The 27,053-nt window shown below is 42.6% G+C and overlaps 1 protein-coding gene across 3 annotated transcripts in view; it reads right to left on the reverse strand.

The window, feature by feature from the left end:
* Window positions 1–27,053, reverse strand: part of SLC43A3 (solute carrier family 43 member 3) — a 49,771-nt gene that overhangs the window by 14,976 nt on the left and 7,742 nt on the right. Inside the window, exons 2-6 of one of the 3 annotated variants that reach the window (XM_063116930.1) lie at window positions 19,432–19,541; window positions 12,051–12,281; window positions 10,147–10,276; window positions 4,115–4,161; window positions 58–134 (exon numbers count right to left, since the gene is read on the reverse strand). In XM_063116930.1, the coding sequence (XP_062973000.1) occupies window positions 58–134; window positions 4,115–4,161; window positions 10,147–10,276; window positions 12,051–12,231 (435 nt within the window). In that variant the 5' untranslated portion in view covers window positions 12,232–12,281; window positions 19,432–19,541. Of the gene's footprint in view, window positions 1–57; window positions 135–4,114; window positions 4,162–10,146; window positions 10,277–12,050; window positions 12,282–19,431; window positions 19,545–27,053 lie in introns of all 3 variants that reach the window. The other 2 variants (XM_063116928.1, XM_063116929.1) reach the window with 2 other exon arrangements.

The raw sequence follows: 27,053 nt of genomic DNA on the forward strand, positions 1-27,053 counted from the left end.
CTATTTCCTCTCCCAACTCCCTTCTCCCATAGGATGCACAGGGGATGAACATCAAACCTGCATGTTGGTGAGGATGAGGAGGATTCCACCAATGGAGAGAAATGATAGTGCTGGGAATAGCATCAGTGCAGTGGCTGTAAGGAGAGGGGAAAATCAGAGGAAGGCCCATTAGAGTCACTAGCTTATTATGCTCATAATACAGATTCTCTCCCCTCCTCCACACACACACACAGCACAATACTGAAAAGTCAGCTATGCCAGTGCAACAAAAGGTGTTCATATATTTAACAAGAATGTTATACAAGCATACTGCCCTATGATCCTCTAGCATACACACACTGATACAAGAGACTTAGCACACTTTTCTAGTGTAACTGTTTATGCCAGCTCAGGGGACTGAGAAATCATAATAGGAAGGATGAGCCCAATTACCTTGCATTTTGGACTATCTCTATCTGTGGATAAAGATTAGTACAAGATGCCAGTCAGGGGCAGAGGTAAAACACAGAGAGAGAGAGTAACCCAGTTTCTCTCTTCCTTTTGTCACTATTATGGACAGAGAAACTCTGGCATGCACACCACATCCCACACATGTAGTTAACATACACCTCACTTTCTTGTTTACATCTACAAGCACCCCTTATAATACCAAAGAAGTTGTTAATGCACATTTCTAAAGCATAAACCTTCAAGTTCATATGCACACATACACCTTCCCAATATAGACCCATCTAGACATCTTATGTTCGTCTATACACAAATGAATACAATTTTATTTACTACATTTATATTAAAATCATTTATATCCCACCAGATGCATCTGATGGTGTTTTCACACATGCACAAGCATGCTAAATAGTGATAAGTCAAGGATCCTTCATCACACTTTGAATGTTCTGAAGGACGGCCACTGGCCTGACCCATTCAAGGTTGGAAGATCCTGGCTTAAGCACCACCGCTGAAAACAAACCCTTGGAGGACTACAACAAGCTGGATATTCCCACACTTAATTTGAGTGATGTTCAACCTGTTCTGGAGGGGGTTGCACTCCTCCGAAAGGATCAGTTTCATAGTTTGGGGGTGCTCTTGGATCCAGTAGTCACTGGAGGGACAAGTGGCTTTTGGCTAATAGACCAACTCTGACCCTACCTGAATGGAGACCGCCTTGCAACACTTATTCTCATGCTGGTAACCTCCCATTTAGATGATTGCAACACATTATAGGTGGGGCTGCCTTTGAAAATGGTCCACAAACTTCAGCTAATCCAAAATAGGACAATGAGATTGGCCAGTCCCTGTTAACAATTTCATCATATTATAATAGTGCTTTATGAACTACACTGGCTACCAGTCCCTTTCTGGGCCCAATTCAAACTGCTGGTGTTAACATACAAAGCCCTAAAGGCTTGGGGTCAGGTTACTTGAAGTATCATCTCCTTTCATATATACCTGTCTGGACCCTAAGACCATTTTCAGAGACCCTTCTCTGGGTGTCTCACGAATAAGGTAGTGGGAGGCCGCTAAGGAAAGAGGCCTTTTCAGTGGTGGGACCCCAGTTGTAGAATACCCTACAGTGCCTTGCATAAGTATTCACCCCTCTCCCCCTTTGATAAGCTCTGGTGCAACCCACTGCCTTCAGAAAACACATAATTATTTGAGTGGAGTCCACCTGTGTGCAATTCAAGTGTCACCTGATCTCAGATAAAATATACCTGTTTCTGGAAGGCCCCAGAGTTTTTTTGGAGAACATATCTAAACAAACAACATCATGAAGACCAAGGAGCTATCAAAACAAGTCCAGGATAAAGTTCTGGAGAGATTATAAAAACACACACACCAAACTATGAACATCTCCTTGAGTACCATTAAATCCATTATTATAAAACAGAAATAATATGGCACAACCATAGTTCTGACCAGAGAAGGCTATCCACCAAAACTAAATAACTGGGTAAGGAGAGCATTAGTCAGAAAAGCAACCAAGAGGTCAGTGGTAACTCTGATGGAGCTGGACAGATCCACAGCTGAGATGAGAGAAACCTTCCATGGAGCAACTATCACCTGGACACTCCACAAAGCTGGGCTTTATGAAAGAGTGGTGAGAAGAAAGCCATTGCTGAAAAAAACCCATATCAAATCCTGTTTGGATTTTTCCAAAAAGCATGTAGGAGACATAGCAAACGTGGGGAAAGGTTCTCTGGTCTGATGAGACCAAAACTGAACTTTTTGGCCTTAGTGCAAAATGTGCTGTGTGGTGCAAAGGCAACAAATTATTATTATTATTATTATTATTATTATTATTATTATTATTATTATTATTATTATTATATCATCCCGCTTTTTGCCCAATGCTGGGCCTCAAGGCGGCATCACAAAATTTAAAACATATACATTAAAAACCTATAAATAGAGATATACAAAAGTTAAAGGTATATTAAACATATTCCAATATTAAAACATTTAATATGACAATTTTTAAAAGTGTTCATTGCCTTGAGAACATCATCCTCACAGGGACACATGGTGGTAGCAACAGCATGTTGTGGGGATAGTTTTCAACAGCAGGGAATAGGAAGCTGGTTAGGACTGAGGGCAAGATGGATGGAGCCAAATACAAGGTATTATTATTATTATTTATTTATATAGCACCATCAATGTACATGGTGCTGTACAGAGTAAAACAGTAAATAGCAAGACCCTGCCGCATAGGCTTACATTCTAATAAAACCATAATAAAACAATAAGGAGGGGAAGAGAATGCAAACAGGCACTGGGTAGGGTAAAACTAACAGTATAAAGTCAGAACAAAATCAAGTTTTAAAAGCTTTAGGAAAAAGAAAAGTTTTTAGCTGAGCTTTAAAAGCTGCGGTTGAACTTGTAGTTCTCAAATGTTCTGGAAGAGTGTTCCAGGCATAAGGGGCAGCAGAAGAAAATGGACGAAGCCGAGCAAGGGAAGTAGAGAGGTAATTCTAGAGGAAAATCTGTTTCAGTCTGCAAGTGTCCTGGGATTACAGCGGAGGTTCACCTTCCAGCAGGACAGTGACCTTAAACACATAGCCAAAGTTACACTGAAGTGGTTAAAAAACAAGAACCTGAATATATTAGAATATACCAGTCAGAGCCCAGAACCTGATTGAGAATCTGTGGCAAGATTTGAAAATTGCTGTTCACCAACTGTCCCCATCCAACCTGACAGACTTTGAATAATTTTGAAAAGAAGAAGGGGTAAATATTGCAGGATGCAGATACGCAAAGCTGGTAGAGACTTACCCCAAAAGACTCACAGCTGCAGTTGCTGCCAAAGGTGCTTCTACTAACTATTGACTCAGAGTAACAGATACTTATGCAACCAACAAATGCCAGTTTTTGTTTACTTAACTTTTGTGCCACAGTAAAAAAAATATTTTGCAAAGTGTTGAGTATGTTGTGTAAATCAAGTGGTAAAAATGCAAATTTACTCCATTTTAATTCCAGATTGTAAGACAACAAAATATGGACAAGTCAAAGCCGCCGCCCCGCCCACCGACCCGCCCCCACGAATACTTATGCAAGGCACTGTGCATTGCTGTGTTTTCAGCATCCGGTGAAGACCTTTTTTTCTCTCCCAGTCCTTCATGTTAAAAATGGGATTAATACCTTTTTAGATCTTTGCACTGCTGCTAGCTTTTACCTTGTTTTTTACTTTGGTTTTATTCTGTTTTAAACTTAAGGGTTTTATATTATTCTTTTTGATGCTATTATACTTGATGTTTTTAAGTTCTGTTCTGTGAACTGCCTAGAGAACATTGGCTAATGCATGGTATAGAAATGTAATAAATAAAATTAAAACCCGCTATCAACCAACCACACAGGACCAGTGTTGACAGGTGTCCTTCCCCACAGCACTCTCAAATCCAGCACTACTACTACTTAGGCCGTTTCTACACCTACCCTTTTTCTCTAGGATTGTCCCGGGATCATCCCTGTGCATCAAAATGACACACAGGGGATCCTGGGAGCAGGCAGGGACAATCCCTCCATTTTCCTGGGATAATCCTTAGGTGTAGAAAGGGGCTTATTTGCCCAAGATTCACTCTCATCGCACACATGTCTAGCTTCATCCGGGAGCACTTACCTGCTGAGGAAAATGCAATGAGGAGGGTACCGGAGGTGTAGGAAGATCTGGAAGACAAAGAGATGCCCTGAGCTACCAAATGGGCACTGGGCCGTGGACACGTGGGTAGGCAGGTGAACTACTGTCTCCCTTCATTCCCCCATCAGACACAGTGAGCATCCATGAGCTTCCCATCCTTTAGGCAGATAGGCAGGCAGCTGTGGGAACCATGGGCAGTAGAGGAAGAGAGAGGAGTCAGCATGATCAAGTTCAGAATTGAAGGATCAAATGAAAACAGAGGGAGACTGCTGGGAAAGGATGAAGGGGACCATGCCAAGGAAGAGGAGAACACGGGTGAAATTAGAGGGACAGAGAAAAAGATCCAGCCAAAGGATGAGCGGGCAGGAAGTTGAACCATTAAAATGTTCCAGTTCAGGCTTAACGTTGTTTCTCTGGTTTCATTCCCGTACAGACACTTAGGGCCAAGCTACATGTGAGTTCAAAATGTCTTTGTGTTACATCTATATAAAAAAACTTGCACAGTTAAAGGCAAACAGCATCAGCTGGAAGGGTAGATTAATTACTGAAGTGACAATCAGCTTGGAGGGGAATTTTCATTTTTTTCTCCCTTGCTGTGGAGTAGAGGAAAATCGTTTCTCTGAAGCTGCTGTAGGTGTTAGGAAGAAAGTGCCCAGTGGCACCATTGGGGCGATTTCCCAGAGCAAAAGCAGAGTAAGGGGTATGGTTGGGAAGATGTGGTTTCAATCTTTGCAAACTGGCCAGAGAGCTTTGGCTATGTGGCGGCATATCAGTGTAATAAACAAACAAACAAACAAACAAACAAAGAAATATCTCCCTTCCTCCAGTGCTGCTCAGCTGATCTCTAGAAAACAGCTGAAGAGCATGCAAAACAGGGCTGCGGAGTTTCCCCTGCACCTTAGCTATTTTCCCACTGCTCAACTGAACAGTGAGGTTGGGATGCTGAGCAGCCCAGGAGAAGTGGGGAGATCACACAGAGAGGCCTGGCAGGAGGCTGGCAGGCCAGTTGGGGTGGCCCTGTGGGCTGTATATGGCTGGAAGCTCCCCACCCCTGCTATAAAGGGCTCCCAAAGCAGGTTCCGAGTCATCAAGTTCCCCCTTCATCCAACTTCACAGAGTTCCAGGGAGTTCTCAGAGCCCCTCCCTAGTCAGTGCATGCTTTGCTCTGCTGGTATAACGAGAGCTTGGGCAGGATTCCCTCACAATGAGTGGTGAGCACAGCAGCATTTAGCCAGCCCTGCAGGTCACAGCTGTACAAGGCACACCTGCAACGTGAGAGGAAAGCGCTGCTCACAGCAGGCCCCTTGGCTCCAGCCTCAAGTCTCAGCCAATGAGAAAAGGTTCCCTAGTGCTGGGTCTGCTGCCCCACTTCACCCCCTGCCCTTCAGGCTTGACGCATTTGCCTGCTCCCAGGCTCCTTCTGCCTAATGCTACAAAGAGGAGGGCCAGGCTATCTCTGACATTGCCAGGCTGATTACATCCTCTTCCCTCCACTCCTCCAACTTGTGTGTATTGGCAGAGGTCCTGAAACAGCAAATGAATCGTTACACCAGTGTCTTACAAGGTGATTCATTTCCCACCCGTCCTTATTATTGTAATCTCTGGTTTATATCTTATAAAAGCCTCTTTCGCAACCCAGTGAATACAATCCAGACCAAGATACTTTTCAGCATTCCTTATTTCAATACAAGAGTGAGCAGCCACACATGCTTAACTTCCTTGTTGACTGAAATTGCTAACGTTTGCCTAATTTTGGCTGGATGCAGCTGGGTGTGTACAGGAAGATAGAAGGTGGATACGGTCATTCAAATCAACTTTTGATTTGATCTGCTAATTAATTCTCCAGCATGTGGATGTAATGGCCTTACTGGGGACAATTGACTGGCACCTCTCTCTTTGATAACATTCTTATTTTGATGGATTTTAATGTGTGTGTTTTCTACGGCTTAGTGGAGACCCTAACAGGTTTCCACTGGGGTTATGTACGCCTCATAACAGGTCCTTGCTTTGTAAGCTGAAGTGGGCAACTTCATTGAGTTGGCCACATGGCCCCAATAGAGTTGGGAGGAAGGAGGGTGGGGGAACCCAAAACAGCCGCCTCAGCACTGCCCTCCTGCACATGGTTAATCAGTCCACTCACATGCGCTGCATGACTTTGCCCACTCCATTAATACACTCAACCGATTAAGGAACTTAAACTGCAGTGCCAGCAAATATCAATTTCCTGTGCTTTGGACTCAGGAACCCTTGGACTTCCAGCCCTGTCAGCTGAGATCAGGACTGCATTGATAGGAAACCTCATTCACAGAACGGACTCCTTGCCGATATGAATCAGCAGGGCTCCACTGAAGACCTTGAACCCAATCACCAAACAATGTAAATGGGCTCCTATTCCTAGTTGATCATAAACGCATTTCATAAACAGACAACAGCGCCAAATTCCCAACTATTGAAAATGGTGTCACATGGCTTTAGGCTCCCGAACCGCGTTTCCCTTCTGAGCCTGCAATCAAAGCATCACCCTTGATTAATACTTATTAAAGTTAGCCAGGCCTACAGCTAGGATGCACTCGGCCAGAGGCACAGTGCATAATCATTACATCTTGTGGCAGTGAATTCTATCTTTAGTTATCTGCTCTGTGAAGAAGTACTTCCTTTTGCCTGTTCTGAATCACCTTGTAAACCAGTTTCATTGGTGAACCCCAAGTTCTGGTATTATAAGACAGGGTGAAAAACACCACATCATGGATCATTTTATAAACCTGCATCCTGTCCCCACTTAATATTTCAACGGAAAAAAGTTCTTCAACTCACAGCTGGTTAGGGCATGTTGGGAGTTGTAGGGTTTTTTTGGTCTAAACATGCATGGGATTAAACCTTAGTTGTCTTCTTTATCATGAATTAAGAAGCGCTGAATGAGTCTTCCCTCACCAGCGTTCCGGCCCCCAGATCGATTTGGTTGCCTGTTTCTGCACCTTTTCCAGCTCCAGTCTGGAGATGAGGCAACCAAAATTGTACACAGCATTCTGAGTGTGGGCACACCACAGATTTATATAATGGCTTTACAAAAGTGGCAGTTTTATTTTCAATCTCTTTCAAAAGAACATCCTCTGTGCCAATATTAGTACAATCTTTGAATCTTTCATCTACACTTCTTCTGGTTATTGCCAAAGCTAAAATGACAGTGTCTCCCACATACCTTATCACCTTCTCTCTACTGAGAATCCCTGACAATTTAAAATAACCTGCCGCCTTCCCTGAAGTGCCATTTCCACTATGTGCTGCTCTGTTTTACAGTTCTTCTTGTAATATTTTTAATGTATTTATTATTTTATAATGTTTTTACATTGCATATATATTATGTAAACTGCTTAGAAATCTTAGGATATCAAACAGTATAGAACAACAACAACACACACACACACACACACACTTACATTTCATCTTATCTACCAAGTTCACAAGTGAAGAATCTGGATATAGTGGGCATTTCAGATTTTATTTCAGACTCTTAAAAAAAGGTTCCTCCTACTACTCCACGTTCTCCAAAACCAAACATAGAAATTATGGTTTGGAAGTCTTGAGCAGTGGATGGTTGCAGAGTACAATGCTCGAGTTAAAATAAAGTTTAGTATAAATCCAAATGTAGCCAGGTTAAAATTTAAAAAGTAATGGATTTTTCTAAATTAAATTTTCAGGAGTGGTTTTGACCTGGTGTCAAAAGTGTATCCATGCTGTGTTTAGCACATGCCATCAGCAGTCATGCAGGCAGTTCAGTCCAAAGCCCAACTGGAAGTCAAAGCTGACCAATGAAAAACTGTGTCTGCTATGACCGCAAAAGGTCATGTGAATAAATAGACCCTCAGTACCCTAGACGGCATTCCACTGCTGCAAATCAGCAGGCAATTCCTACGGATCCTTCTCTCCCCTGTCTTCATGCTTTCACCTTCCTAGGTTTCCTTTTGCTAGCCCAACCCTTACCAGACATTTAAAATTTGCTGAAGGTGTTAATAAAAGCATACATGCATGCATATCGAATTGCATACACTGAATCAAGTATCCTGAATAGAGGAGCTCATATGCATACACAGCATTGTGCAAAGGCCTCATGAAAAGCTGGCAGTAGTTTCTATTCTCCTTCCTTTGGGTGCAGCTCCCTCTGACAGGGGCAGCAAGCTGTGCATTAGAGTACGTGTAGATTAGTATGAAGTCACGAGAAATGTCTCAGTACTCTGGGGCTTATGGAGACAGTCTGGGTCGTCAAAGATAATGCATTTATCATTTTAGCTGTCTGTCAACCCTGATAGACTGGGACTGGGGAGGAGTGAGAGAAAGGATCAGAGGGGTGGGGTAGAAGGAGGGAGGGAGGGGGAGGGAGAGAGAGAGAGAGAGAGAGAGAGAGAGAGAGAGAGAGAGAGAGAGAGAGAGAGAGAGAGCTCCATCACACATAATTTTCCCCCTGCTTTGCCTCTGCATTTTTTACCCCGGATGCATAAGCACATCAAACTTATGGTCCCTTTCACCTGAATACGCTGCTCTTTCACTTGGTTGCTCCTCCCTCCCCCCTTAACAAGACATATACAAGCAGGTCCTGTCAGATGAGTACTTCAACCAGACAACCTTTCTGCCCGGCAAAAATGGAACAACCCTTTAGTCTGGCTCTTTGGGGGCATTGAGGGAGTACAGTCCTCTCTCTGCAGAGATTTAGGCATTGTATGATTTTTTAAAAATGCTTTTGAGCCTGGGATGCAAGGTTCGGGTTTTCTATTGAGGCTTGGAGCGGGTTACTGGGAGAGATCACTTTTCCTTGCCAGGACCTGATGCAGTTTACTCAAGCCAACAGCCAGACTCCTTTCACAGCACACGCCCCCCAGCAAAGGAAAATGTGAGAGTATAGCACTAAACGGGGGCTTAAGGGTGCATTAAACACACTTAGGGAAAACAGTCCAGACTTTAGTCATTCTAGGAAAGGCTGGGGAAGAGGTGGGGTGTCAGCAGGACAGGCATGGCGCCATGTGAGTACCATGCTGCAAATCCGCACACCAGGCATGGTAAGAGTGCACTAAATCGTTGGTGTGATGGAGCTCAGAGAGAGAATAGGGAAAATAAATTCTGACCATCACAGTTCACTTCTGTGTACGCTATGTATAGGATTTCACCCATCCCTTCCTAAAGGACGATGGAGCCTGCTTTACACATACATAGGGTGACTGTATGAAAAGGAGGACAGGGCTCCTAACAGTTGTATTGAAAAGGGAATTTCAGCAGGTGTCATTTGTATATATGGAGAACCTGTGGAAATTCCCTCTTCATCACAACAGTTAAAGCTGCAGGTTCCCTGCCCTCTTTTAAATCTGGTCACAGTATAGCTACAGTATAGCTCCTGCAGTTTTAACTGTTGCGATGAAGAGGAAATTTCACCAGGTGTGACATGCATACAAATGACACCTGCTGAAATTCCCTTTTCTATGCAACTGTTAAAGATACAGGAGCCCTGTCCTCCTTTTCATATGGTCACCCTACACATACAGCAAGAATGGACTAACCATTTCAATCTGCAGGTAGGTGATCACAGCTTTGAACGTCTCCCTATGTTAACAATTCAGTCAAAAGTGATATGCAGTCTGAAGTGGTGCAGTCCGTTCAACCACTTCAACATTCAACTACCTCCCTTCTGCTGCCCATGTAGATGCAACCCAAGAGTCACTCTCCCGTCCATTTCAGCACCTAAATCGGGCTGCAGAGAACGAACATATGTTGGCCTAGGATTGCCCACTCTCATTCTAAAGCCCTTTAACTGATTAAGAGCTGCATGGCAGGACAGAGTTCAACAGGTTCAACGGCTTGCCTCCTGGTGCTGCAGTATTGGGAGTATTTGCCACTGCCAAATTTCTTCCTGCAGCACAAATGTTAAAGGCACCAGAGTCCTATAAGACCAGGTGTTGGCAACACTATTTTGATTCCACGGCTCAGAGAAGGTGAAAGAGGGAATGGGTTGAGCATCCACCACTTACATGGCAAGCAGACGGGCTGCTGTGGTGCCAAAGCGGTCAAAGATGTAGCCCGTGGGGAAGGTCATAAAGTTGTTCATGAAGGAGCCAATGGTGAAGATGAGGGAGAATTGCTCATCCTGGGCACTGCAGTCTGCAAAGAGAGAGGGAATTCAGAAGCAGTCTTTTATGCCATATCGGGTCCTGTGCATAAGTCCTCAAGCACATACTGTGTATAGCCCTCAATCTCAATATATTTGGCCTTTTATTCTCTATATTATTCAACCTAAGCCAAACCCCAACAAGCCCTTTCACCAATAATCAGTACTCACTTTAAGTGAGAGGAGCAAGAGTTCAAAAGTTCCTGGAAGTTTCACAGACTCCCAACTGAAAGCCCTTCACCTTTAATTCCAGCAGTTCCAGCAGGCTAGCTGCAGTTCCTTAATCATGATGAAAGTGCATTCTGCACATGCTCAGAAGAACTCATCGCTAGATATTCCAGGGATGAGCCTTGGCACTAGAACCTGGGTGGGGGCAGGGTGGTTGGCTTGATTATACGCTGTTACACTGATTCCACAATAGGAATGGGAGAGAAATTCATTTTAGTGCAGACCTTCCTAATTTGCACTTCTCAAACAAATATGCAAACTGAAATGCAATTATACTTCGATAGTTACATATTTCCAAATTTGGTGATGCAGTTCTTCAATTAAAAAAATGCTTACCAAAAATGTATACATTTGAGCATTTGTGCACACAAAAATGCATATATTTGTGAAAATAAAAAAAAAACTATACTAGGGAAAATTGCTTACAAAAATGTGTATATTGTGGCAAATATGCAAAAGAAATATGCATATTAGGAGAAATGCATATGAAAATGTGTACAGTTTTTGTGTGTGGATTTTTTTAAAAAAAACAAAGTGACGTGGAAATGGGGATAAAATGGATTTAAGTTTAACTTTCTCTCCACTTCCCAAGACATTCCAATGCTTTTCCTTGAACTTCTGCAGTCCACACATCAAAGCAGCACTAGCATTATTTATGAATGAGTGACCGACTCTGTCATGGAAAGAGGCATGCTGGAGACTAGGGAGAAGATTGGCTGGAGGGAATGGGCTCTAGCCTGCCATTGAGTTGGTCAGTCTGGATTCCTTTCTTCAAGCTGACTCACTGTGAGGAGAAACCTATCCTGCATTTTCAAGATGCATGCTTGCAGGAGAGGAACACTATGGGGATGTTGGTGTTTCTTTAATGATGTGCACTCACACTAGAGAGAGGCCCTAATCTGGGATGTCACCCTTCAGCTGTTCCTAGAAAATATCCTGCGAAGAACAGCTGTGCAGACACTCCACCGATAATACTGAAGCAGCAGAGGGCTCTTCATGTCCAATAGTTCAGGGGTGGGCAGAAAGTATGTAGATCTCCAGATGTTTTGGACTTGAACTCCAAGCATTCCTGACCATCGGACATGCTGGCAGGTGCTTCTGGGAGTTGAAGTCCGAAGCATCTGGAGAGTTACTTTCTGCCCACTGTTGCAATAGTTCATAGATACCCTCAAACCCACCCACCCCATTCTCTGTGCAGCCCTTAACTAATCCTTTGTGCCAGGTCTGCACAACTTGTGACCCACCACCTGCCATACATGGTGATCCACTTGGGGCTTGAGATAATCTCTCTGTTTTTTATTACTTGCCTTGGGATGCAAAACCCTGCAGTATTGTCAAGTACTTGGCAGGCAATAATTCATGACTGGTACATTGCATTTCCTTTGATGGGATTACAAACTATGCAGTTTTGCTGTAAGGCCATTCCTGACCTGCAGGTAGTGTAATGTGTATATGTACAGCACATAAACCCGGAGTGTCTAAAACCCAATTTAGAAGTAAAACCAACCCCAACCCCCTTCCACTCTTCCATGATCATACCTGTTTGATTGGCTGTTTGATTGGCAGCTGGCACACACAGGTCTTTAAAGTAGTTCAGATCCTTGAGGACAAAGACCAGGGATGCCCATCCAAAAATGACACCCGCAAAGCACATGCACTCCACCAGACCTGAGATGAGCGTGGCCAAACGCTTGGCTATCCCTGAGCTCTGTTTCTCCATGGCCTCTGGGGCACTTCCCTGCTGATCCTGAGGCAATTCCTTTTCTGATCCTGCAATCAAAGAGAAAATGTGGAATCAATGCAGCTATATATCCTCTTGGAAATTCAAGCAATGTGTAACAATGTCACTCTACAACTCTGTAATTCATCATACATATTTGGTTGGAACGTGGTGGTCATTTTAAACAGAGGAAACCTTCATCCAGCACAAACATGACACCGTTGTCTTTGGCCTGGAATGTGTAGTACAAGAGCAGGCAACATGGTATCCTCCAGATGTTTTAAACTACAACTCCCATCAGCCCCAGCCAACATGGACAATGGTCAGAACTTATTATTTTATTTTTATTTATTTATTTGATTTATTACATTTCTATACCGCCCAATAGCCAAAGCTCTCTGGGCGGTTCACAAAAATTAAAATCATAGTAAGACAATCAACAGGTTAAAAGCACAATACAATATAAAAAGCACAACCAGAATAAAAACCACGCAGCAAAATTGATATAAAATTAAAATACAGAATTAAAACAGTATAATTTAAATTTAAGTTAAAATTAAGTGTTAAAATACTGGGAGAATAAAAAGGTCTTCAGCTGGCGACGAAAAGAGTACAGTGTAGGCGCCAGGCAGACCTCTCTGGGTAAATAATAGTCCGAAACATCTGGAGGACACCAGGTTGCCTACGCCCTGGTGCAGTGGCTGGATCAGGGGCATGACTCACAACCTGAATCGATTTTCCAGAACCCGAATGTCCCTTTGGGTTGACTACCATCACTTGACTACCAGCAATGCATTCTCCCCTCCCTCCAATTTCTCCAATGACGGTAGCTGCCTGGGCTTCAGTCAAAAGAGAGAGACGGCAGTGACTGCTGCTTGGCCAGGCACTCCGTCACCAAAACCCGACTGGACGACAGCTGCCCGCTGACTGACACTGGGACACATGGGCTGGAGAGAAGCTTTAAACAGGCCTTCCTAAGTCTTGTATGAAGTCTCATAATGATATTTCACCAAGTCTCACAAGGTTTTGCTACACCTTCGCTCCCCACTCCTGCGCAGCACTTAGACTTAGGGAGAGAAGCTCCAATTGCTGCCGATGGGAGTTTTTTCTTTCTTTCTTCTAAACCTAAATACCATATGGGGTGAATTTGTGGGGGGGGGGGTTGCAGCTGGGAAGGGTGAATCTTTCCTTCCCTGGCTGTAACCCACCCTGAAAATCTTCCCATGCATGGCAATAACCTTAGCAAAAAGCCTTCTTTTTGCAACAAGGCAAGGCAGGAGGAGGGGTGTGTGAAGAGAGTGGGGGGAGAGGGTTGAGGGGGACTCTGACCCATGCCAAGTGCTGTGTTTGACCATGTCCATCACCAGTATGTGGCCTCGGACCTCCCATCATCCTCAATCAGCCCTCCCCTGAGATGAAGGTTGGTAGGATTTCAGTGCTGAACTCAGAAGAATTCAAGGTTATCTGGTGATCTAGGAAATGATGTCCGCTGTCCCCTGGGACTCCTCCCCTTGAGCTCACGGCTGCGACTTTTTGAATTTCACTGCACAGGGCCTGGTGGTCTAATCTCTCTAGAGCAGGCTGGGGAACATTCTTTACACTCCCTTGGGGTATTCTGCTGAGGGCCACATGATGGCAGTGGATAAACCACTTGCTTGCTTTCTGTCTGTCTGTCTCTCTCTCTCTCTGTTACCCGCTTCTCTCCCTCTTCTTGCCTGCTTGCCAGACTGCCTGAAGAAGGGACAGATATTTCTTGACAGAGGTATGAACTGATCATCTGCAGAGGCTGTCTGAAAATTGAAATTAGGCCGAGGCCCACAGACTGCCCAGTCGAGTGCTTGATTTTAGGGATTATTATTTTCATGCCATATAAGAAGGGCTCAAGATGTATCACAATACATATCCTTACCTAATTTTGACCTTCTTAGCCCTGCTGTGAGACAAATCAGGGTGAAAAATATGACCTGCCCAAATGGCCTTCAAGTGTGTGGGGGGGGGATTTGTACCAAAGGTTTTCTTTCGTCATGTTATGCTGCTGCCATTATATTGTACAATTGGTTTGTATTGTAATAATAACAAACATGTTTTAATAAACTTTGGCTTTGATCGAGAGATATCTTGAATGAGTGGAAAGGTTCTTCCACATGAGCCAAGGCAGTGCTGCCAAGTTCTCCCAAATCCCCAAAGGCCCCTGTAGCCTGTCACACACAGGAAACTCTGAGGGGGTGTCAGATGAGGCCAGCATCACTGCTAAATCAAATGCTCCTGGCTCAACGAAACCACTGGCTCTGTTTCTAGAACATCTGCACTGCATTTTTCTCTACCATAGTTTCCCCCATATTTTTTAAAAATGCTTTCCATGATAAACAAAAATGTATAGTGCTTAACACTGAGAACTGGAAGGCCCTTTGATTAAATTTCACCTCAGCCATGAATTTACTAAGTTGTCTAAGGCAAGCAATCCTCAATCCTGCATCAGAAAACTCTGGATAATCATACTAGCCCACCTTACCCAGTGGTCATAAAAAGATGCATATGAAAGGCTTTAAACCTTTGAAATGTATTTGTTTACAATGATGATGATGATGCTACTACTGACCTCATATTACATCCTTGTTAAATGTCATGGGAAAACAGCAATACAAACTTAACTCTAATAAGGCACTTCATGCTTTTCTCCTACTTAGAAAGAACATGAAACCTACATGTCAGATGTAATGTAGTGGTCACACACACACACACACACACACACACACACACACACACACACACATCGTCACCTGTCCACGTGCAGCTTTCCAGCACATATACATGTAGTGAAATCTGCACATATGTGATTACTGCCCAAATAACGTTCACAAGTTTTTCTACCTGGTAAAAGTACTTTCTATGAAACAATAAATAGAATACTGGGCAGCAGCTCAACCAGACTGCTCTGTTTGGTGGCATCAGCCACTGAATTGGGGGGGGGTGGGTTTCAAACCCCCACTCTGTATGCTTCAAGCAACCAAAGACATAACACTAACAATGTGTCTATATACCACTATTACTGTACGTTGCATTTTGCAGAGCAACACAGGCAAAAAAATAAAAAAAATGTTTGATTCTCTGCCCTGAGGCGCTTCCAATTTACATTTAGACTGTGGAGAGGGGGGAAGATTCAAGCAGAGAAGGAGAGAGTGGCAAGGGTAAGAAGCTATGAATATGAGCCAGTGCAGTTACACATAATTCATTACACAAATGATCATTGCTAAATAGGAATGTACCCTCTCAAATTCCTCCAGCATTCACAGATTCACATCCAGCCATCTGCTCAATTTAAGACACCCAACTTTCTGTCAATCACCTATCCTCCTGCTTGACATGTGCCTATGCCACCAGTTGCCCCCTCGCTATCTATGTCTTTACCATTATCCTATCTTGCTGGCAAGCTTGTCACCATGGTATTTCTTCAGCACTATATAATATGCACAGAGAAAGGTTTTGTCTTTAGTTATTGTGGTGGGTTGGTTATGGATAGTCAGTGGTGTGTGTGTGTGTGTGTATGTTATGTGTAGGGGTATGTTGCATTGTATAACCTTCATAGCTGCAGCTTTGTCTGTGAATCATTAATCACACATTCTTTTAATAAAAGCCTGCTCCCTCTCAGCTGTGGGTGGTGGTAAATGTTAAAAATAATGTTCTGCATTTCTGGGGCCCGTTCAATCCAAAGCCCTATCAACATGTTCCATTTAAATTAACTACCCAAGCTCAGCCTCAATGGCTGGTAAATAAATACCATCAGCTCTCAATCACTTACAAGTGAAACATTTTGAGTGAGTACTGGGACTATGCTGAGTACAGAGAGATGTTAGGAATGTGGGGGAGAGAACAAGAGTACCAGAGCAATACATACTCCCTCTGGGAAGCTGACCTTACTACAAGTTTTCTAAAATCAGAGTGGTACCATCTAATCTAGGTGATAACTCAGGGAAGGAATCTTTTACTGGAAATATGGAGTAAACAGAGTAGGAGGGAGCTAATAAGCATAGCCTTCCCTGTCCCATCCATTTAAATGAAAATTTCTTACACATGCCCATCCCTTATTTCTCTCCTCTCTTTCTCTGGCCCCATAGTAGTTAGAATCCAAAAGCCACAGCACAGCAATGCCTTTATTAGGATACACTCAAATGTCACAAAATAGCAAGCAAGCTTTTGAGTTCTTTTAGATTTTTTCTAACCGACCAGCACAGCTACTTGTGGTCTATATAGTAGCTTGAGATTCTGTAGGTTTATTGTCTCCCCCCTACTTCTTCCAATTTTCTTCCTCCAGATTCTTACCTAATCCCCTTCTTCTCAACACCATGGCACCACCATCCTCCTGTGCTGTCTCTGGGTTATACTATCCCACTCTATCCTCCAAGCCCTCCCTGAGGTCCCTCACTTCTGAGTCACTCCCAATTTTCCACAGATCCCTCGCTCCTCATAGCTGCATCAGCTTTCACTTTGCCTCATTTGTTCCACATGAATATCACACTCATGGCTGGGCTCTTGTGGACCGGATACCAGTTAGCAGGAAGAGAGGGGCAAATAGGTTGCTGACCTACCTGTGCCACTCAGTGTCAGGATCAATGTGGTTCTCTCCAAGCCACTGTTGGAGAGGGTCTGGAAAGCAGAAGGGATCCTCTCAAGAAGAAGAGCTCTTCCAGGCAAAGAAAGTGCAACTTGGCAGAGCCATCAACAACAGGAAACAGAAACTGTCTCTGGATCCCGTCTAGCCAAACAAAGCAGAGAACGCCTACAAAGCTTCTCCTCCCTTAAGCCTCCCCCTCCCTCTCAATAGGAAGGAAACAGATGTTGCAAGGCCAGAAATTCTAGTGTGGAAACTTATGTAGTTCTGATGTCAAGCAAATTTATGGCAAATGCCATGGGTGTACCGACACATGTTCACGTTCATGCATATCCAACTGTTCTAGTTCTGTCCCCTACCCAGTTTCTGCTAGGCCATTTCTTTTCTTGTGAGTAACCAATACTTAAGCATGAGGCAAATGCTTATTTTGCTACAAGATCATGCCCTGGAAATGAGGCCCATAGCAGCTTCTTATAAATTAAATACATGTGATGCACTTCACAAGTGATACTGACATACACATTTTGATGAACGTAGGATTTTACCTCTGTGGAAGAAAAACGTGTGTGAATCACCGCTCACCAAAGAACTCTAGAAGTGCTCATAAGGAACAGAGGCATCCCTTCTAACATTTTACAGATGAAAATAGGGGCATGATTATAACACCCCCAATTCTCAGATCAAAGATCACACACACATACTATTTACACAATACTGAAGACTCTACTCCACATTTGTTATATTGGTTTACTCCATGACAGCTTCTTTTTCATTGATTTAAAAGTTAGGAGGAGGCTTGTTTTTTTGGTGAAACACATCCTGCTGTATGGTATAAACAGTTCAAAATATACTTCAGCAGCTGCAATGAGTGTGTGAAACAACAGTCTGTGCACTGCATGGGGCCTTAGTGCTAATGCACAGGCATTTGCAGGTATGTGCACAAGAGGCATCCTACCTCCTCCCTCAACTCACAGTTTTACCTTATACAGATCTGGGGGAGGAAGCTGAAATTTGAAGAATGGCAAACCTAGGAACTCACACTTACAAAAATTGTCATAAGGCATTCCCAAAAGACAAATATGGGAAGTTACCAGCAGGGAGAGGGGCTAGAAAATAAGAAACATCCCTGGTAAATAGGGACACTTGGAGTATATGCCCAGGTTCTCTGAGCAGGTGCAAAGTACCTTTAATTCAATACAGCTAACCCCACACAAATCTAGGATTAGGAAATTGGGTTACAGATCAGAAAATATAATTTCCAGGCCCATTTGTTTTAAATCACCACCAACACATCCCTTATTCTTGCATTTTGCAATGTACACGAGTGATTCCAGCTTATTCTCCCCACCCCTATCAATTCAGACCCTGGGGCCTGTAATGTCCCTACCCCTTATCTCAGGCACCAGACTAGCAAATGAGAAGAGGAGTCTGGCAACCCATTATCTAATCATGGGCAGCCACAAGAGATCATCCCACAGGCAGATGAAAACCTTTCCCAGGGGTTGCTCCAGTTTCATTTACAGAGTATGGTCTGTATGTTTACTGGTGAATTGCTGCTGGATGTCCCTCTTCACTCAACTTACAACTCAAATGGCTTGAAGAGCTAAACTTTCTACACGGCATAATTCCCCCGTAGACAAATGTCAGCTCTACTTGAATTTTAAAGCAAACCATCAAAATCATCTCCATTAGGAACTAAAATTTGGAAGATAATATAGGGTTCCCCCACTCCATTGTTATGGCAAATGACCTAATTTCTAAACATTTCCAGCATGACTATGATACCCAAAGTAGAATTTTGCACACATTTTCCCTGCATCCTGGAGTCCACAGTAGCACCTATTCACACTCCCCAAATCAGCCAAATAGGAATGCGACCACCCTCACAGAGGATACCATCAAAGAATGAGCATCCACATACAAAGCACCACACACCCAGTTAAATTTCATCCAACTCATATTAATTTCATGCAATGAGTAAGAGAATAATAGGAGATCCCAAGCGAAAGTATCCCTCCTGAAAAGACAGCTGACAAACAGGTACCTGAGTGCATTACTCTCACCACTGAATAAGATCCTGTCAGACACTCTTCTGCCAAATATTGTGTACTAGCAAAGCTTTCAATACAAAAGATCGTATGATGGTAATGGGGTGCCTCTGTGCACGTGCAAAGTATGTTTCCCTACTAAATACTCACCATACATCCCTTTTAAAAAGACACTCTCACACACTCTCAGTTATTCACTCCTTTGGAGTACAGGAAGTATGGTTGTATCTTAACAGAGGAACAGTGGAAATTTTAACTCTCCCAAGAACAGTGTTTCTCTCTAAGGTACAAATGATATCCTGTCCATGTGCTGAAACTGAAATTTTGGAGATATAGTAGAGACCAAGTAAAGATTTAAATTATTCCATCAAGGAAATAAACTACAAATTCACAAATATGGAATTCATATATATATATATATATATATATATATATATATATATATACACACACACACACACACACACACACACACAAGCCATACTGCTAGGACTGATTTTACTATGAAGCAACTTAAAGAAGAGAGACTGCATAAGGACTCACAGTGGAGAAGTGGGACAGCACAGCCTTTCACTCGAGAGGGAGAACTCCGGTGCTGAAACTTTCATGTCTTTAAGAATGGATCCAGAATAACATTCATTTTTCAAGATCTGCTACTGAACATTTAAAAAAAAAGAAAGAAAGAAAAGAAAAGGGAAAGCCTCTTACTGGCAAGGCCACTTTCTTTTAACCAGATCATGAAAATTCTTTAAACATTCTCTCCAGTTTGTTGGTCAAAATTTGACTTTTATTTTCTGAGTAAACAACAAATTCACTCGGGGTTCACCCAGAATGCCAACCAGAACTCAAGTCTCACAAATGAGTAAATGGGACAGCAAAGGTGTTGGGGAGACTGACTTAGAACCTAATGCATATTTCATTTAATAAATAAATCTACAGCAGCCCAGCCACACTACTTTGTCTGCCACATCTCTCTGCCAACAATTCCAGGGCATTCGAAGAGGTGGTACACCCCATTCTATGTTAGTCCTACAGAGAATGGTATGAAGGTATCAGTCCACAAAACGTCTGTTTCAACTTCATGCACACTGCTATGACACAGAAAAGTCTGTGAGGGGAGGCAGGGGAGAGAAAATAGCCTGATCCTTCTTACAGGTAGTGCTTTTCTGTACTACCCACAGCATTTTTCTCATATACAATGTGAATTGCAGTTGTAACATGGCTAGTGGTCTAAAAGCAAGGGAAACTTCCATGCATCTCTGCACATTTCACCTGAAAGACCACCAGAACCTCTATAAACCTGGAGATTTATCTACCTTGCTTTGTGTCTGTCATTAATTATGCTGCTCAGTTACCCATCCAGATGTCTGCTGAAGTCCTGCCTGGGTGTCATTAGGCGAATGTACCAGCCAAATGTCCACATCTTCTGAGCCATTAACACCACTCCTTTTTTGCTGCCTTAACCTGCAAAGAGAAGCAGCTGTATCTCTTCCTGCTGCTGTTGCTGCTACCGACTATTAGGAAGCCTTTTAATCCCTAACAAGACTTTGCACCTTCCACTTGTTTATTTAACATCCTTAATGGACACTTAATGGAAGTACATTATTGAAAGGGTGTGTGAAAAGTCCACTTAATTATGCCAAGTAACTTGCTTTCCACTACTAAAGATTAACTTTGGCCCTCAACTGTCACTTTTAAAAATAGGCCTGGATTTCTTTTCTTTGTTTTATTGACTGCCATTATTTACACTAACTATCCCTTCAGTAATTTCTGTGTTCACCTTCTTCATTTCAGATTTTATTTTTCCTGAACACACATATCCAATTATTACAGCTGTTGCCCCTTGCTTTGTGATGAGTGGGGATTTCAACCAGAGTCTTTCATGCCTTGTCCACTACTCTATCTACTGCACCACACTGGCTCTGGAGCAACATCACTTGTAACCTGTGTGAGTTGCTGTGGAGCAACTCACACAGAGGAGGGCCAGGATCTCTTCTCCATCATCCCAGAGTGCAGGACACGGAATAACGGGCTCAAGTTACAGGAAGCCAGATTCCGGCTGGACATCAGGAAAAACTGACTGTTAGAGCAGTACAACAATGGAACCAGTTACCTAGGGAGGCTGTGGGCTCTCCCACACTAGAGGCCTTCAAGAGGCAGCTGGACAACCATCTGTCAGGTATGCTTTAGAGTGGATTCCTGCATTGAGCAAGAGGTTGGACTCGATGGCCTTTAGGCCCCTTCCAACTCTACTATTCTATGATTCTATGAAGGATTCGGCAAGCCTTCAGGTTTTACTGCTTGCCTAGAACTTGGGTGTCTTTTAAAGGAGATTAGGTAAATTCATAAAGGATAAGGTTATCAATGGCTCTTAGTACTGATGGCTATACGCTACATGCAAAATCAGAGGCAGTATGCCTATGTATACCAGTTGCTGGGAAGCATGGGTGAGAAGGTGCTATTGCATTCATGTCCTGCTTATGAACTTCCTATGGGCACCATGGAAACAAATGCTGGTCTAGATGGACCCTTGGCTTGATCCAGCATGGCTCTTCTTATGTTCTTAACTGCAAAAACAGTGAATTTGACAAGCACCTGTTAGTCCATAAAGCACCACTAGTGAGTCTGGTAGGTCACAACCACCTGTGCATTTCTGTGATAACAGAGCAAATTTAATCCATGGTTGACCTTGCACTTTTTACAGAGCTACCCTTTAAAACTAGAAACAGCAACTGGTTCAACCCACAGCTGTTCTGTTATTGGCTAGGATCTATTTGCAGAATCCATATTAGACCAGTGCTAAAATAATTGCATTGGCTGCCAGTTAGCTTCCATGCAGAATTCAAGATATGCAGCCTTGAATCTGTTTTTGCTTCTTTTAAATTTTGTTTTAACTGTTTTATTCTGTTTTTATTTTCATTTTATCTTCTACGCTGCTCTGAAATTTTTCAATGGGGAGTGGTATATATTCTAAATAACTAATAATAAATAAATAAATAAATAAATAAATAAATAATAAACAACCTGGGACCAGGATTATAATATAATCATTGAATAGTTGAGCTGGAAGGGGCCTATAAGGCTTTTGAGTCCAACCCCCTGCTCAATGCAGGAATCTACCTTAAAGCATACCTGACAGATGGCCAGCTACCTCTTGAATGCCCCTAGTGTGGGAGAGCCCACTACTTCCCTAGGTAATTGGTTCCATTGTCATATTGCTCTTAACAGTCAGGAAGCTTTTCCTGATGTCCAGCCAGAATTTGGCTTCCTGTAACTTGAGCCCATTATTACATGTCCTTCATTCTGGGATGATTAAGAAGAGATCCTGGCCCTCCTCTGTGTGACAACCTTTCAAGTACTTTAACTGTACTATCATGTCTCCCCTCAGCCTTCTCTTCTCAAGGCTAAATTTCATGGATAAAAAATTGTCAATGAAAGGTATCAGAACCATTTTGATTCGGAGAGGGTTTTTTTCTTTTGTACTTTAAACTGCCCTCCTTCTCTCAATCTTTCACCGATCTTCTTGAAATTTTCATGGTATGTAAAACCAACATTTCTTTCTGGCACATGTAAATTTCAATAAGATTGGTGAAATATTTTTGATTTTATGAATGTTAGAATGACCCCCCAATTACCCCTTTATAATGGTAGAATGCTTTATTTACTCTCTGACTACAGAGAGTAAACCTGTAGTGTACACTACAGGTACACTGCATATATGGATCGTTTCATTGTTATATTTTTACAATGTTATTATATAAGATATCACAGCAGTGGAATTCAAAATAAGCAAACAAAAAGATTAGTCATAACCCTTTTCATTCTCTCAAAAGTGCTTATCTTCACCCTTATATCCTCTTATCAAGGTTTGAGTCCAACATGAAACTTGTGGAGCAGTTACAAAGAAGAAAGTGGCATTGGGAAAATCTGCTCCTTCAACCACCCCTAACCAGAGTTGCACCTTTCCCCCATGCAGGGCTCCTGTGCCTATCACAGCTACCATAAATCCTGTCATGCAGATATATTAACAGGGAAATTTTCACTTGCTGAATTTCTGCTTGTCTTGCAGTTGTTACATTCAAAGGAAACCTGCTTTGGTCAAGCTTGCATTCCTAACGCCCCAGGTTTCAGTGTTTCGGGGGAGTGCCACCAAAGCACAGAATATGACTTCCAGGTATGATTGAGACCCAATGAAGCTGTTCACATGACACAACAGCCCACCACCATTATTTAACCCACAGTGAGGCTGCAGCACACATACAGCCACCACTCTGAATTGTTGTATTGTGCAAAAACCCAGCAAGTGTGGGTTATGCGAGAGTTAATCATGGTCTGTCTTTCTTTAACCCTCACATAATTATGCTCACCAGGTTTGCATGACACGACCCCCTGAGCCTCAGCATCTCATCTGAACTGGGTCGTTATCTCTCATTTTAGAAATTAACTACAGTCTGTTCCACTGGTTTTTCAGAGTTCTTTATTCACACCACATGACTTCTTTCCTGTTCTATTCAGATAATTACACTCCCATATATAGTTATTATTTTATTGCTTAAAAATTATATACAGGCTACCATATTTTAAAAATATCTCAAAAATATCTCTGCGGTGTGTATGTTCTGTGTTTAGAGGGCAAAAGGCATGGAATCTTAATTGTAGTGTATAGATTTTCAGGTTAACAGATAGATGATCAGGCTATTATGTAGTGTGGATTCTCATCAGGTAATGTTCGTACATCACAAGGAAAAGAACATTCTAACCCAACTTTCTGTTTAAGAGGAGAGGTATTATGCCTTATCATGGAATCATTCACAGTGGCTTCCCCTAGGACGTTTAGAACCACTTATGGGTCCTCCAGCAGTTAGCAAAATAATTTGTAGCACTAATTTCTTGTTGGCTTACCTCAAAGAGGACATGTATCCTCCCCAACAGCAAATTGGGATGGCCAGATCCAAAAAATGCAGGGCTGCTGCACTTTGAATAGTTTATCAAAGAGAGAATTTCAGCAGGTGTACCTTGTCATGCAAACTACATCAGCTAAAATTTCCTCTTTGGCCAACTATTAAAGGTGCAGGAGCCTTGGCCACCCTACAGCAGATACACATCTCCTTAGCAGTTCTTCTATTAAATCTGTTGCTTATCTGAACACTCCATGTGTGTAAACACCTAGTTGTGGCTGGAGCTGTAAAAGGTCCACAAATGTAAAGTGGGGAAGAAAAACTAGCCGGATTCACCCATTAGTTCTGAGAGGCAAGAGGAGCGAGGAAGACAAGAAGCACATTCATTGCAATCACTCAAATTGTTCTACCTGCAGAGAAAGAGAGAGGAAGGGAGATTGAGAGAGAAAATGAGGCTGCCTAGTTGGAAAAGCAGATGGAAAGGAATCTAATCATACAGTAAAACAGAGTTCTATGTGCAAGGTATGGGGGCAGTAGCAAATAACTATGACACAAAGAAGCAATGGAAATTGACAGTATTGTGTATCATTTGTGAAAATATAAACAGCTATGTCTTTCAAGATGTATCTGAAATTATTCAGAAAACCTACAGAGATTCATCATTATATGGACTGAATAGTTCTATTTAAACACACACACAGAGAGAGAGAGAGAGAGAACAAGAGAGAGAGAGAGAGAGTCAAATCTAAATTGTCAAGACCCCTAAAGCAGGATCAGGTGACCTTTTTTTCTAGCAAGAGCCTTATCCACCTGCAGGCAATGTGTCAGAGGCCATAATTCAGAGAGGTGTGTAGGGCCAAAGCCAGTGATAGGGATGGCAGGGCCAGAAGTGGCTCTTTTCTTTCCCTCTTTCTGCTCCCACTTCCCCTCTTCTTCCCTCTCCTTCTCCTACAATGGGCTGCCAGGAAAGAGACACATCACTCTTGCCACAAATGTGAACTGATGGCATGCAGAGAGCTTTTGAAAATGGGACTGAGAATGGCATGAAATTACATTGAGGGTTGCCTACCTCTGCTTTAAGGCCACGGTTATGGGTGTGGTCAAGCCTTACAGGAATGCAAATTCAGGAGCAGTTCCTTGAAGAGGTGCCAATGGAGGGTAGCCAAATCTCCTTAGGCACCTCCAGGATAAAAATTATATATTCTCCTGGGTGAAGTTCCAAAGTCTTACGTTCAAAATGTTCTGGTTTTTCCCCATGCTCAGTTTGTTTAGGATTCAATCTGTACTGTGTCAAGTTGATGGATAGCAATAAAGCTTGTGAGACAGAATGATGATCTAACTCTACATTTCAAACAAGACATTTGAACCATATGATTAGGGTTGCCAACTTTTTACTGGCCCTGCTTTTTGACTTTAACAACAGCCTAACATGGGAAAAATGAGGAAGTGAGGAGACTTTGCTCACCTTTTTTATCTCATTGCCAAGAAAAGCTGTTCAATTTCTGCTTGTAGGACTGCTAAAAGGGCAGGAAGAGGCCCATTAAAAATTTGGCAACCTAATAGAAACCTTTCGCTATTGCTATCATATACATAACAGAACTTTCACTTGGTCTTGAGGGGATAATTTGAATAGGCATTTATATAAGAACACCAAAATACTTGTGTTTGAGGAGTAAAGAAATACTTTTGTAAGCCGCCATGAGAGCCTTTTTTGGCTAAATGGCGGCATAAAAATCCTTAAATAAATAAATAAAATAAAAAAAAATAAAGAGGTCCCAAATTAACCTGATAAAAGACGCTTGGGTCTGCACAATAATTAAAACAACTACACACATGCCCAAGACTACTGAAAATGAGGTACAGTGTATAGTACAACTGGAAGGATGGATGAGACACACAATTCTGTCAGCATCTCGGCAGATGTAAATAACTATTTCCTTTTGAAATGAGGGTCTGTCCTATTAAATCCCAAATATGACACTACAAGAACAGACTAATATTGTCCAGCATGTGATGCCGGGGGGTGAGCTTCTTGCTGATTTCCCTGGATTATAAGCAGCCTATTCATGACTCTACAATGCACATCTCCCCTTCTCAAAGGCTTTTCATACTTTCCTCTTTGATACAGAGATCCCCACTGTGTCCCAGTGACTGACAAGTCCCCCAGAATCAGGCCTCCTCCCTCTCCTAGAACTCCATCACACCAGTGTTATAGGCTGCTGTCAAGTTGAATTGCATGCAAAGGACTCAGAGGATGCTGACCATGTCCTGCTGTGGTTGTGATTCTCCCCCCCCCCCCCCGACATATACACACTCTTAGTGACATATTTTGGCACGTGGAAAGTCTGGTTCTTCTGGTAATGCAAAAGCACCCCACTCAAACTTCAAAGAGTATTTTCATCCATCGTTCTCAATCTGATGTTCTGTTGGCATGTTTTCAAGGGGCGGTATTGGTGATGAAAGTGTATTCAAGGTGCGGTATTGATGACAAAAGAGAGGGGCATTCCTTTTCTCTAGTGGGTATTTTAAAATTCAAATTCAAATCCTTTCCTCCTGATGCTTCCTGGCTGCTGGGTCTATTGTACTCTTGATCCTCCACCTTTGTTTCATGACTTGCTTTGGGCGGGGAGGGGGGGTGTTGGGTAGCTTCTCATAGAGGGGGTGTTGTGTAGCTTCTCTCCCCACCCCTTTCCCTCTTGCTTAGACATGCATGACAAGGGGAACACAATAGCAGGTGATAGGAGTTTTAGTTGATTAATCAATTGAAATCTATGGGAGTTTTAAAATATAAATTAAAAATGCTTACATCTGTGTAAGTTTTAAAGATAACGAGATCAAAATTGGCACAGTAATAGCTATTAAGGAGGGCTTTCAGCATTCCAAATGTGAATCCAATTGGGTCATGCATTGATTTTTTAATGATTTTTTAAATCCTCCCTTAAATGCTTGTCCTGGCAGTTCACTAATGCAAAGGATCGTAGCGGTGCTCTTCCATTCCTTTGATCATGCAAAGCTGTGCATCTTCAAGTTCATGAAGGTTGTTCAGAAACTGGGGAGTGGGGGATGGCAGGAGAGGTGATACACAAACTGGGGGAATCAGGGGAGGAAAGTAATAGAACTGGGGCATAATGATACAGGTGGTGGGACAAACGGTACCCAACTCAGGGTTAGGGAAAAGAGAGGAGAGCAAAACCCAGTGAATATTGCAGAATGAAACACAATGGGGGGGGGAGAGAAGAGGGAAATGGGCAAGAAGGTTAAAAAAAA

Source organism: Elgaria multicarinata, chromosome 2, assembly GCF_023053635.1.
Source record: "Elgaria multicarinata webbii isolate HBS135686 ecotype San Diego chromosome 2, rElgMul1.1.pri, whole genome shotgun sequence".
NCBI lineage: Eukaryota > Metazoa > Chordata > Lepidosauria > Squamata > Anguidae > Elgaria > Elgaria multicarinata.